The 14380-nt window shown below is 40.1% G+C and overlaps 1 protein-coding gene and 1 long non-coding RNA gene across 4 annotated transcripts; both read right to left on the bottom strand.

Annotated features, from left to right (window-relative positions):
* Positions 1-1695: 1695 nt before the first annotated feature.
* LOC307035087 lies at positions 1696-5826 on the bottom strand. Of its 3 annotated transcripts, XR_013807003.1 has the most exons (7): positions 5684-5826; positions 4047-5286; positions 3601-3661; positions 2945-3518; positions 2493-2765; positions 2266-2364; positions 1696-1828 (listed from the first exon to the last, which is right to left on the bottom strand). It is a non-coding gene; the product is annotated as an uncharacterized lncRNA (long non-coding RNA). The 3 variants fall into 3 exon arrangements; XR_013807004.1 differs by lacking the exon at positions 5684-5826 and having other exon boundaries at positions 2945-3500; positions 4047-5460; XR_013807005.1 differs by lacking the exon at positions 5684-5826 and having other exon boundaries at positions 4047-5459.
* A 2893-nt stretch (positions 5827-8719) lies between these two features.
* LOC307035084 (tubulin alpha-1C chain-like) lies at positions 8720-12472 on the bottom strand. The gene is made up of 4 exons (XM_079674065.1): positions 12313-12472; positions 11103-11325; positions 10855-11003; positions 8720-10343 (listed from the first exon to the last, which is right to left on the bottom strand). Exons 1-4 carry the CDS (start codon positions 12313-12315, stop codon positions 9366-9368), a joined length of 1353 nt encoding a protein of 450 aa, XP_079530191.1. The 5' UTR covers positions 12316-12472; the 3' UTR covers positions 8720-9365.
* Positions 12473-14380: the final 1908 nt, after the last annotated feature.

Below are 14380 nucleotides of genomic sequence, written 5' to 3' on the forward strand. Positions count from 1 at the left end.
GGCCCGGAAGCACTATTTAGACACCCCGGGCCAGCATAACGTACTTTCCACTTGCCCGCTCGGGCAATTTAGTTAAATTGTTTCGTTTATCAACGCTACAACATAGAGTTCCGTGAGTCGGTTGTCGTTGTTGGGTGAAAAGCAAACAGCTGTTTGCTGCGGAGCGCAGCGCGAGCAGGCTCCCGTGAGCGGGAGCGCGCTCCTTCACTACAGACTATCGCGCCACCTAACCATTCGCCAAAAAAAAATTAATACCAGCGGTAACCGGCCAAGCGCCGGGCAAAAAACAATCTTCAAATAAAAGAAAGTTACCGGAGGAGTTAAAGGAGAGTGACAGGGAGCATGAGAAGAAGAGGGAGAGAAAGTTTCAGCCAGCTTGATCGATGGAGTTGGCTTCTAGTGGTGCAGTGACGCGTCCTAAAACCCTTTTATAATCTATCGATTAGATTTATGATTTGAACATTATAAAAGTAGGGTAGACATGTGGAGATTATCCGGCTGAACAAAACGTGCATTTATCAAACAGGTTTGTTTTCCACAGACCTTTTTTCCAGTTATTTTCTAAAACCCGTTTGAGAAATCCCATTGCTTTTTGTCGAGGGAACCAGGGTTATGGCTAGAAAGGATCCGTCTTGTGTAAAACTCTCGTGAGAGTTTGGCTGAATGTCACGTGGCGATCGTTAACATCAGTTGGCCACAGCCAGCGCCGTATAGATAGAAGAGTTACGACAGCGGAAGTCCAAAAACGGTTATCGTCACGTGGTTAATGCAGACGAGGATCGTTCCCCGGAAGTTCATGGCAGGCAATGTGAATGCATTGATAACAGGAGATAGAACTACGATTTTTGGTAATTATTAGTGAATAAAGGTTTTGATTTGCAATATTTATAAAACAAATTGATATGTGCATGTATTTACATCAATATGTTTTAAAAAATAAAATAGAATTTGCTAATATTAAGTGATAATATTAGGATTAGTGTGAACAACTAGTTTACATGTTAGGCTAACAGTGCCTTGGTTAAAGAGCCTGTTGCTGTTTATAGCTTTGAATTCTTTTAAACCAATATTATCTTCTTAAACTTGTATGGTAGTCAGGAGCATCACTTTCTAATGTTTGATATATTTAGAGGGAGGGGATCTAAAGGAATGCTTCAAAATTCAGATTAGATTCATTTCTACCATTTTCTTAAATTCATGGTAGTTTCAGTAATCCCATGGTAATTGAGGACACAAGTTATCTAAATGACTAATGTCACCTTTATGGCTTTCAGAAAGGACAGGAGACCGACAGGTGACTATCAAAGGACTAGCAGCAGCAGCAGCAGCAGCATGATGATGATGATGATGTTAAATGTGTTGTTTTAGGAACATCCATTGCAAATACATGGAATTCAATAAACATTGAATAGCATATCATGCAGTTTGTCTGTGCCTTTTCCTCCGTGTTGTCCTGGTTTGCTGTGCTGCCTCCTGGTCGCCACCATGGTTTGCTGTGCTGCCTGGGGATGCTCAAATCGCTCCGAGAAAGGAGTACGAATGTACGGCTTCCCCACTGACACAGAGCGGAGGAAAAAATGGCTTGCTCAAGTCAGCAGGAGCAATTTCACGACCAACAGCAAAAAAATATGTGAGGATATTATATACAAACACTGCATTTGCACTTTTTCACAAAACGAAAACCACACCATTGGGAAAGCTTAATGTTTTGTTTAATAAAAAAAAAAAAGGGAAAGGCTTGAAAAACACAGAGCTGAGACTCAGGGTGCAGGGTGAGGGTCTCAATGCAGGTATTCAGGCTCCATTGAATCCCCCTCTGGTTCTTGTGCTGAAAGAGGGAGTAACAGACAGGAGAAAGGGTTATACACACCTATATAGCATACCTATTGGATGGGAAATTGCCTTGGGGAGATAAGGTGTGGTCTTTGTTCCCAACTGAAGTTATGGAACTTTATTATTTGTGAGTTTAACAAAATATGACAAATGGCATCAGTAACAGATGTGATATGAATTTCTATAAAGTTGTCTCACATTCTTGGTCATATTTTATATACAGTATGTAATGAGTATAACATTTCCAGTAAGTATAAAGTGTTTCCTAATACTGTGTATTCAACCACTATGGAATATGTATGTGGGCAGACAAAACTGAGTTGTTCTGTGTGTGAAGTAACCTCAAGTCACTCCGCAGGCACATTTTGATGCAGACCAGTTTTTCAAGACAAAAAAGGGCAAGACTAGGCTGAGAGCAGAGGCTATACCCACCATCTTCGTGCATCGCCCTGTGGTCAAAAAGAGAAGGGCCCCTGCACCACGATTCACCCCGGGACCTGTATCTACAAAGCCCATAGCTCATGATCACAGCTATAGGGTGAAAGGTGACACAGGTATAATAAGTATGAACTCTTAGTAACAAAAGTCATATTTCTTATTTTTAAGTGGTATAATATTTTAAATGTTCGAAAATCTACAGTGCCATGTCTTCTACTTACATTCGTCTCAAAGATTGAGGGAAGAAGGGATGAGGAGACTGAGAGAAAGGAAAGTGAGGGTGAAGAAAGAGAGGAAATGGCTAGTGAGGAGAGACAGGGAGGGTGGACACCACCCACTCAGCAGCCAGTCAGCATACAAGGGAACCAGCAGCCAGTCAGCATACGAGGGAACCAGCAGCCAGTCAGCATACGAGGGAACCAGCAGCCAGTCAGCATACGAGGGAACCAGCAGCCAGTCAGCATACGAGGGAACCAGCAGCCAGTCAAACAGATCTATTAAAAAAATTAAAGAGAAAATTAAAGAGCCAAGAAGGAATCACCAAAAAAGCAAAGTCTGCACTAAGAAAAATCAGGAAGGAAAATGCAGCTCTCAAGAAAACAATGAAAATTAGGGACAACAAATATAAGAAAACGTTTTAAAAAGACCAACCTAAGGCATTAGGCAGACTCACCACAAAAGGGATGAAATGGAGCAATGAGACAATTAAGAAGGCTTTAAAAATTCGCTTTGCGTGCGGACCAACGGGTTACAAAACTCTGCAGGAATTGCAGATTCCCCTTCCAGGAATAAGGACACTGCAAAGAAGGATGCAATGTGTTAAGTTTGAGCCTGGTGTGTAACAGCTAACATCAATGCCCCTCCACCCGTAACATCAATGCCCCTCCACCTGCCAACATCACTGCGCTCCACCTGCCAGCACCCAGCCAGAGGAGCGCAAACAACAAAAACAAGCAAGGTGTCCCGTCATGTACCTGGACATTTGGGTTGGCAAAATGGAGTAAGAGATGGACTTGAAAAACCTTGGTGGCTCTCTACTCATGTTGTTACAGTTGTCTTGGTTGCAGCTCTCAAGTTTTTTTTGTTGCCATTTCCACATCTTTAGAAAATATGAAATAAATGAAGTGAAATCAACCTCTTCTCTGGAGAACAAACTTTGATTTCTCTGTCTTGTGAGTTTGCAGTCTTGCAGTTTTGCTCCTCCACCTGTAACATCACTGCCCCTCCACCTGCCATACAGTAGGTTACTAACAAGATTACTTATATAATACAGTGATAGAATACATGTTTAGTATGCTTACTTATATAAAACAGTAGTATTAAACTTACCTTGTGTTTTCACTCTCACTTAAGTCCCTCTCCCTTTGCCATCAATCCAAAATCAGCTGAGCTGCAACATTATACAGACAGGTAATAATCAACATAATCACAAGGACACAATATGGCTCTGCTAAAAACACTCACTCTTACACGCACCAAAGTTATATTTATCTAATATTTAACTCCCTCCACCCCCGCATACAATCCCTTTTAGAAGACCTTCTTCTCTAATTCAACAACGTTGGACGAAATGACATTAAGAGAACGGAATTTACAATTAAAAGGCTGTTCAACGTGTGCTGCTAACTTGATCCGGTAGCTTTATCTGTTATCTGTAAACGTTCCCTAAATCTACTAATTTAGGGATAATCCACTGACATCCTTTAAAACACATGTTAATTTGAATCAGATGTACTGATAATATCCACAATATAAATCTTTAAACTTCTTCTTACCTTTAAAAGTCCTTCACGAACGGTCTATTATGCTGCAACTCTACAGCTCTGCTAGCCTTGGCGCTAACTTCCGGGGGACGATTGAGAGGCTCCACGATCCGCCATTGCTGTAAAAAAGTGGTCCATTGGAGTGAACGGAGATGCCAGCGCCGTATAGACTGTGACGGACTTTTAAAGGTAAGAAGAAGTTTAAAGATTTATATTGCAGATATTATCAGTACATCTGATTCAAATTAACATGTGTATTAAAGGATGTCAGTGGATTATCCCAAAATTAGTAGATTTAGTGAACGTTTACAGATAACAGATTAAGCTAGGATACCATACCATAGTACCATACACTATACCATAGTGGTTGAATACACAGTATTAGGAAACACTTTATACTTACTGGACATGTTATACTCATTATATACTGTATATAAAATATGACCAAGAATGTGAGACAACTTTATAGAAATTCATATCACATCTGTTACTGATGCCATTTGTCATACTTTGTTAAACTCACAAATAATAAAGTTCCATAACTTCAGTTGGGAACAAAGACCACACCTTATCTCCCCAAGGCAATTTCCCATCCAATAGGTGTGCTATATAGGTGTGTATAACCCTTTCTCCTGTCTGTTACTCCCTCTTTCAGCACAAGAACCAGAGGGGGATTCAATGGAGCCTGAATACCTGCACTGAGACCCTCACCCTGCACCCTGAGTCTCAACTCTCAGTGTTTTTCAAGCCTTTCCCTGTTTTTTTGTATTAAACAAAACATTAAGCTTTCCCAATGGTGTGGTTTTCGTTTTGTGAAAAAGTGCAAATGCAGTGTTTGTATACAATAACCTAACCTCACATATTTTGTTGCTGTTGGTCATGAAATTGCTCCTGCTGACTTGTGCCAGCCATTTTTTCCTCCGCTCTGTGTCAGTGGGGAAGCCGTACATTCGTACTCCTTTCTCAGAGCGATTTGAGCATCCCCAGGCAGCACAGCAAACCATGGTGGCGACTAGGAGGCAGCACAGCAAACCAGGACAACACGGAGGAAAAGGCACAGACAAACTGCATGATATGCTATTCAATGTTTATTGAATTCCATGTATTTGCAATGGATGTTCCTAAAACAACACATTTAACATCATCATCATCATCATGCTGCTGCTGCTGCTGCTGCTGCTGCTGCTGCTGCTGCTGCTGCTGCTGCTAGTCCTTTGATAGTCACCTGTCGGTCTCCTGTCCTTTCTGAAAGCTATAAAGATAACATTAGTCATTTAGATAACTTGTGTCCTCAATTACCATGGGATTACTGAAACTACCATGAATTTAAGAAAATGGTAGAAATTAATCTAATCTGAATTTTGAAGCATTCCTTTAGATCCCCTCCCTCTAAATATATCAATAAACATTAGAAAGTGATGCTCCTGACTACTATACAAGTTCAAAGCTATAAATAAACAGCAACAGGCTCTTTAACCAAGGCACTGTTAGCCTAACATGTAAACTAGTTGTTCACACTAATCCTAATATTATCACTTAATATTAGCAAATTCTATTTTATTTTTTAAAACATATTGATGTAAATACATACACATATCGATTTGTTGTATAAATATTGCAAATCAAAACCTTTATTCACTAATAATTACCAAAAGTCGAAGTTCTATCTCCTGTTATCAATGCATTCACATTGCCCGCCATGAACTTCCGGGGAACGATTCTCGTCTGCATGAACCACGTGACGATAACCGTTTTTGGACTTCCGCTGTCGTAACTCTTCTATCTATACGGCGCTGGCCACAGCCAATGATGGTGAGAAGCTAAACTATCTATTAATTATGTCAATGACAGGGAGTGTGATTGTTGAAATAGGGTGTTAGCGGTCTTGTTGGTGTTCAAAGAAGAATGACAACACTGTAGATCACCAACACTATGGTTTATTTTTTATTCACAGGCAAGTCAACGTTGTCGCAGTAAGAGTCCCAAGATAGCTCCTGGTGCAATAAAATGTTCCCTTGCAGTGTTTTACTATTAAGTCTGATGTTTCTCTATTAATATTGCTGCTGCATTAATGTGTATGTTGCATCATGTTACTGCTGTAGATGTGTTTCCGAGCCGCTCCGATTACAACGAGAGTTACAACGAGAACGTGACGTAATATTTACACTAGACGGATCCTTTCTAGCCATAACTGGGAACCAGCAGCTTACTTCCTGGTTTAGGACGCGTCACTGGCTGCACCTCTCAATATGATGCCAATATAAACAAGGTCTTCTGTCGGCTCTGTACATCAATGCTGACAAGTAAGTGAAGAGTAGACAATATAAAGGTATTGGCGAAATGTCCCAGCAGTTTAGGATAATGAAGGTTCTAATCAAATCAATTACATAGTCATTACATGTCTAACTCCTAATGACAGGAAGGCAGAAAGTGCATTATTCAAATAATAATACTCATAATAATAGCAGACATGTTTTAACAATGACCACAATATCATTATTTTAATAAACCAAATATGAACAATTGAGGAATATGAGGAAGAACTGATGATTCAAATGTTGTAGTACAAGTAGTAATGTAGTTTGTGCATACATTACTATTGCAACAAATGTGTTAATTTTCTTCATTATTAGTCGATTTTTTTTTTGGACAAATGCTCCGGGCCAGTGGTTACAATGGTGGGGCCAGTGATAATATAATGCCAGTGGCATTTTACCCTTAATGTCTACCTCTGCGGTAAGTCACTAGCACCGCGGTGGGCCGGCGGTACCGAAGTGGGCCGGTCGAGAGTCCCGGGCTGATTTGTAGTCCCAGTCCGCTCCTGATCCGAGCCCCCGGCTCCCCCACCCCACAGAATATCGGCTTTAAAATGAGGAATAACAGAGGATTTTAGCAGTCAGAACAACTAAATCAGCAGTGTTAATAATAACAGAAACGCCAAAGAGTCACATCTAATAGAAATATATAAAAGCATTTATTTTAATTGTGTAGCAGTCAGTTTATAATTTTGGCAGCACTGTTGAGCATTTTGAAAATGTATTTTCATGCCTCTGTGCAAGGCTTAGTCTTTCTATCTGTATAGCCACATGATATAAAGTAACTAAGTTCATAAACTCAACAAGTACTATACTTGGGCACAATTTTGAGATACTTGTATTTTATTTAAGTATTTCAATGTTTTGCTACTTTGTTCTTCTACTCCACTACAGTTCAGAGGTACATGGTGTACTTCTACTCCCCTACATGTATTTAATACCTTTAGTTACTTTACAGATGTGGATGAATGATGTGAAATATAATCAAGTGTTAAATCAGACTTTGGTTCCACCTGGAGTAAATCCACAAGCTATCCTTTAGTATACAAAGTCATTCAAACTAGCTGCACCTTGCAGCTTTGAGAACACTTTCATGATCAATCATTATAAAACATCATATCTATTATTCTGAAATGGACCAATCTGCACAATTACTACTTTCACTGTCGCTACTTTAACTATATTTTGATGATAATACTTTTCTACTTTTACTTGAGGAACATTTTGAATGCAGGACTTTTACTGTAACTTTTACACTCTGGTACTATTACTTTTACTCAAGTACAAGATCTGAGTACTTCTACTTTTACTCAAGTACAAGACCTGAGTACTTCTACTTTTACTCGAGTACAAGATCTGTGTGCTTCTATTTTTACTCAAGTACAAGACCTGAGTGCTTCTACTTTTACTCAAGTACAAGATCTGAGTACTTCTACTTTTACTCTAGTACAAGATCTGTGTGCTTCTACTTTTACTCAAGTACAAGATCTGAGTACTTCTACTTTTACTCTAGTACAAGATCTGTGTGCTCCTACTTTTACTCAAGTACAATACCTGAGTGCTTCTACTTTTACTCAAGTACAAGACCTGAGTACTTCTACTTTTACTCAAGTACAAGATCTGTGTGCTTCTACTTTTACTCGAGTACAAGACCTGAGTACTTCTACTTTTAATCAAGTACAATATATACCACCTCTGTTTATAGCCTATGAAAAATACTATTAGAAATAAAAGGCTAAAGCTAACGTTAGCAGATAGTGACAATGTATGCTAGCTAGCTAGCTCAACGATTCCTTAAATAATATTGCCACAGAAAAACGTTTCAGTTCACATCACGCTCTGCCGCTCCGACAGGGAGCTCTGCTCTGAACACCTGAACGGCCCGTTCTAACAGCTGTTCACCAGCGGTCCAGTCTGTGCCACAGTGACTCCGGACCGCACAGTTAATATTAACGAACGCACCCGTAGGTAATGTAGCTGCTGAAGCTAGACCCTTATAGGGGAGCAGCAGGGCCTTATTATACATCCATGAGCAGAGCCGACAGGCAGGAAGACTATATTATAATGAAGCTCGCGCTTCATTATAATATATAAAAAAAGAACACCATGCGTGTCATGATGGCACTTAACAGCTCACGGCCGACGATTACTCCAGGTCCAAGACCCCAAAAATATTTTTTATTGCAAATCTACATGAATCACACAAACGACATTTTGGATTCAAAACGGCAAATTTTTGCCGAAAGGTGACAAGTTTGCATCACTGCATTAATTACTACGATAGAGGCGATTTTAAATGCAATAAAACTGTTTTCATTATGGTCGGTGTGCTGTAGAATCCATGTTTCAGTTCAGGAAATCAAACATTGCTTCATTTCAAGAAAACCTTTATTCGTAACCCAACATGGTGAAAAATTACAGAACTGAAAATGTAAAACTTTAACACCCGTCTCTTTATTTTTTACTAAAATCTGTAGTCTTTTTCAATGTTGTCTTTACATGTTTAATACGGCTTTCAGTTTAATTCATTTTCCATCTGGGAACAGTAGACCGAAATATTTTTTGAACACCACCTGTTTGTCAGCATGAGAGCACCCACCCCACCCTAGTGAAGATCACACCTTATTTAAAACCAGGGGTTTTATGTTAGGACTCGAGTTCTTCTCAAGTAAAGCATAATTCGCATTTTAAGTAAATGTAAGATATGCAAATGTTCTTAAATTATTTGATGTGAAATGATTTAGTGATGAATCCAGCAGTACATTCGAGTAGATTGCCAATGCCTGGTCTGTTGAGAACATGTTAACACCACTGGCCCCAAGTGACTAAATTGAGCAATAGCATCTCTGTAGTCAAAACATTTGATGAAATGAAGTGAATACATACAACCCATCTAGGCAGTTCATTTTTAACATTTATCAGTGAATTTATTGAAGAGTGCAAACAATAAGTTCAGATCACAGATTTTATTTGACACAAAAGGCACAGAGATCAATAAAGGGGAATGTTTGCCTTGCTAATACTCCTCTCCTTCCTCATCCTCACCTCCCAGACTATCAGCTCCAACCTCCTCGTAATCTTTCTCCAGAGCAGCCATGTCTTCCCTGGCCTCAGAAAACTCCCCCTCCTCCATACCCTCACCCACATACCAGTGCACAAAGGCACGCTTAGCGTACATCAGATCAAACTTGTGGTCCAGCCGAGCCCAGGCCTCTGCAATAGCAGTGGTGTTGCTCAGCATGCACACAGCCCTCTGGACCTTGGCCAGGTCTCCACCAGGAACTACAGTGGGCGGCTGGTAGTTGATGCCCACCTTGAAACCAGTGGGGCACCAGTCCACAAACTGGATGGAGCGCTTGGTTTTGATGGTTGCAATGGCAGCATTCACATCTTTGGGAACCACATCACCACGGTACAAAAGGCAGCAGGCCATGTACTTACCGTGGCGTGGGTCACATTTAACAAACTGATTGGCTGGCTCAAAGCAGGAATTGGTGATTTCTGACACCGTTAACTGCTCATGGTAAGCTTTCTCTGCAGAGATAACAGGGGCATAGGTGGCCAGAGGGAAGTGGATACGGGGGTAGGGCACCAAGTTGGTCTGGAACTCTGTCAGATCAACATTGAGGGCACCATCAAAACGAAGGGATGCAGTGATGGAGGACACAATCTGACTCATTAACCTGTTGAGGTTGGTGTAAGAGGGACGCTCGATATCAAGGTTTCTACGACAGATCTCATAAATGGCCTCGTTATCAACCATGAAGGCACAGTCAGAGTGCTCCAGGGTGGTGTGGGTGGTGAGGATGGCGTTGTAGGGCTCCACCACAGCGGTGGACACCTGGGGAGCTGGGTAGACGGAGAACTCCAGCTTTGACTTCTTTCCGTAGTCGACAGACAGACGCTCCATCAGCAGGGAGGTGAAACCAGAGCCGGTGCCCCCTCCGAAGCTGTGGAAAACCAGGAAACCCTGAAGACCAGTGCACTGGTCCGACTGAAACAGAGGAAGAGAAAAATCATCAAATAATAACAACTTTAGCAAAAAAAGTGCAGTTCCCACAGCGAATTATTAAAGGGTTTATTAGTGCACAGCATGTAAACATATACAATAGATTAAATGAAAACAGATCAGAGGGTGCCATACCATGGAGGGCTTTTGAATGTGATCAGGAGGATCTTAAACTGAATTTTGCAGGGTGGAGGAAGCCGATGCAAGTGGGCCAGAATCAGGGAAATATGCTCACGTTTGAAAGAGTGTAATGAGATGGTTATGTCTTTGTTTCAAACACTGTACAGATCTTTATTTTAAAAACATATACGTCACATATGTTATTATTTATGATAATTGGCTTTGCAATACTTATTTTCGCTGTTACTTTGGTACTCACCAATATATGTTCGCAAACTCCTTGTATGTGAAAACCTACTTGGCAATACACCGATTCATTTCCATTTAATAGTCTTCAGCAAAATTATAAATTGACTTCCGTTCTAAATATACCCACCAGTTTGCGGATCCTATCCATCACAAGGTCAATGACCTCCTTGCCGACAGTGTAGTGTCCACGGGCGTAGTTGTTGGCAGCATCCTCCTTGCCAGTGATCAGCTGCTCAGGGTGGAACAGCTGGCGGTAGGTCCCAGTGCGCACCTCATCTAAGGAGAATCAGCATTAATTTATTGGAAGCTTTGTACAAGGGGTAAATAAAAAGAAGCCTTCAAAACTTTTATCATTTATAATTAATGTGAATTTACCAATGACAGTGGGCTCCAGGTCAACAAAAACTGCTCTGGGGACGTGCTTTCCCGATCCAGTCTCCATGAAGAAGGTGTTGAAGGAATCGTCTCCTCCTCCAATTGACTGGTCACCGGGCTTCCTGCCGTCCGGCTGGATCCCATGTTCCAGGCAGTAAAGCTCCCAGCAGGCATTGCCAATCTGGACACCAGCCTGACCGACGTGGATGGACAGACACTCACGCTGTAACGAGAAAAAAAAGGTTGTTAAGCCAATATCATAAAGGAACCTTAGTTGACTTATTCTTGTGCAAATCTAAAAATATATATTCGAACATATTGCCACATGTGGAGGACTGCTCCAGAGATAAAGGCTCTTTTAATAACCAAATGATATATCATTTTACCTGACACAGTTGTCATCTGAAGAGAAAACCCTTTATTAAAAAATAAGGCTAAATACTGTTCATATTATGTCTAATACCAAAAGCACAATGACGCAGCTGTATGCAGACGGGATTAAAAAAGGAGACTACGCTTTTAAATGTTCTGTGTCACACGGGCTGCACCAATGCCACACCCCTGAGGGCAATTAATGCTGGCACTTTTGGCGTAAAATATCTGAACGTTAACAAATGTATTAATCGTCTCTCTCACAATGCTAAACTTAGTTAACACTGGACCCAGTTCGCTTGTCTCTAACATGACACGAACATACACCGTGTTCGAAACAAACGTCGCAGCAAAAATAACTCTCGCGAGATTTGGCAACACGTTAATTCTATTGACGAGTAAAAATTTCAAACGTAAGAAAAAAAAGAAAACGCCCCGATGAACTGCAATTGAAAGACTTTTTTTTTTTTTTTTTTACATTCGTGTAAATATTTAATTGTTTTAATATAAAAACGTTAAACCCGCCCACAAAGGAGACAGGAAGTGTATACATTTCCAACAATTGGCGCCGATTGTAAATGCGTCACTGCGACATCTTAGTTCCGTCGAGTTACACTTAATTTATCAACATCACAGTTTAAACGACATATACATGACGAAGTTTGGTTTTTCATCTTACACCTCAACATTTTTGTTAACATTTTAAAATCTGATGAGTCTTCTTTAAAGAGTAAACGGTAAGCTTGTTACGTTTTCCAATGATGACACACGTTCGGAGCATTGAATTTGGTTGAATATACATACTTTCAGTAGACAAAAGCTGTACTATCGTACTCACCATTTTCGGAATATGTGGAGTATACGGAGTTTGATGAATAAGAGGAAAAGTCCAAGTTATCTCTCACAGCAAGGCCTTTATGGGTCCAGTGTAAGAAGTAACTGACGTGTTTATCCTCGGGGGGGTTATTTATACTCTCTGACGCGTCGAAAATGCTGTGGAATCTGATTGGCCGGTAAAGACAGTAGAGCCCGCTTCTGATTGGTTTAAATCTTTTGAATTTTTTTTAAAGCAACTTTATTCAGTTCATAAAAAAACAAGAACAGTGGCAATAGAAAAACCTGTTCAAAGCGGAATCACCCCACCTAAGAACGTCAGTCCTAGGAAAACGTGGTGGTGAACATTAATAAATAAGCGTAATAAAATAATACAACAACATAAAAAGCACTACACAAAAACGTTTAGCAAATAAGATAATAAGAACAAAAATATTGACATGTATTCCGATTTTTTTACGTTCATATTTTAAAATAATACAACAACATAAAAAGCACTACACAAAAACGTTTAGCAAATAAGATAATAAGAACAACAATATTGACATGTATTCCGATTTTTTACGTTCATATTTTAACTATGATATATATAGCGTATTTCTTTTTTTTTAAGTCGTAATTTTTCCAAACATATCTTTGTCTGACATGATTAATATGGTCATTATTGTTGGTAAATATCATTTATTGTATAAGTGCAGAAGCAGTAAGCCCTCATTTTATATTGTTTATAACTGACTCCAAATGTTTTTTTTAATCACTTAAGAGACATAGGCCGACAAGAAAAAAAAGAAAGAAAGATTTGTGTCAATCCCCAAAATAAACTAATTTTGCAGGCCCTATCCCTCCGTAGTCTTTCGAGGAGAAATGCAGCATTCTCCTCCGGTTTACAGGCACTGTGTAAATTATAGAATAATAATGAAATAATAATAAATAAAATAATGTTTACCACTAAAATACAGCAACACATCTTTGATTCATGTCCTTTATAACTGGACTATTACAATTATTATTAACTTTGTCTGTACAAAGTAGCCTGTCCAGGAAATATGCCCAAATCACCAAAAACTGCGAGCCGGCACGCAAGACGCTCAGCTTCTGAAACGCGCCCGGTGGGGTTTGACCATGGGTTTGACGCTGGAGGAGCATAGGAGTAGGTCGGAACCAAACCGTGGCGCATACGTAACGCGGCGCAGACGGACCCGGTGGAATCCCGGGGCGGTCTTACGACGATTGTGACTTATCAATTATTGTTTTAAATGATGTAATTGTTTTTGATATCCTAACTCATTATTCTCTAATTCTGATTCTGAAATGTATGATTTTTAAATAAATATCAATTGTTTTTATGCACTATGCAATTACTTTTACTGCACTACAAGGTTCAGAGGGCACCACCTCTCAGGGCCGTCCCTCCGTACAGGCCGATTACGCAGACTGCTTTGGGCCTTACCTTGCGGAGGAGGCCTCAACTGAGCGCAAATGCTGCGCAATTGTGGCGAGGCTCCACTAGCACCCCCACCCCCCGAATATGACTTTGCGTGGGGCCTCAAGTTGGACAGGGACGGCCCTGCCCACTGCATCACAACATTGCATCTTTACCTTTTCCCTCTTGCTCGATAAAGTATTGTGGGTCAGAATAGCCATAAAAATATGATGGCTTCCATACTGCAATATGTAGTAGGACATAATTGTATTTTTTGCTTGACGTTCTTACTTTGCTTCTGGCTTAACAAATAGTTGTATGAGTAATGGAACCCACAGTAATCTCATTGTTCTGCATTGTATTCTTCTGTCCAGTTTCTTTCCTACTTTTAACTGCTGCTTAATACACAAAGTAATCATAATCCAAAATGGCTCTCATTGAAGGCCTGTATGTGTGTAATAATGTGTTTTCGACAGCTTACCTTTCAAAACCAACAAGCACCGTATTAAATAAAGCACATTTGATGTCAATATTTCTAATATGATTCCTCCTGTACATTTTCATCAATCAACAACCAAGATATTTAAATAAGATTACTCTATCCATGGACTTGCTATGTCGTGGTAACCCCTGGCAATGACCTATTAGG

The sequence above is a fragment of the Notothenia rossii genome (assembly GCF_949606895.1).
Source record: "Notothenia rossii genome assembly, chromosome: 4".
In the NCBI taxonomy this organism is placed as follows: domain Eukaryota; kingdom Metazoa; phylum Chordata; class Actinopteri; order Perciformes; family Nototheniidae; genus Notothenia; species Notothenia rossii.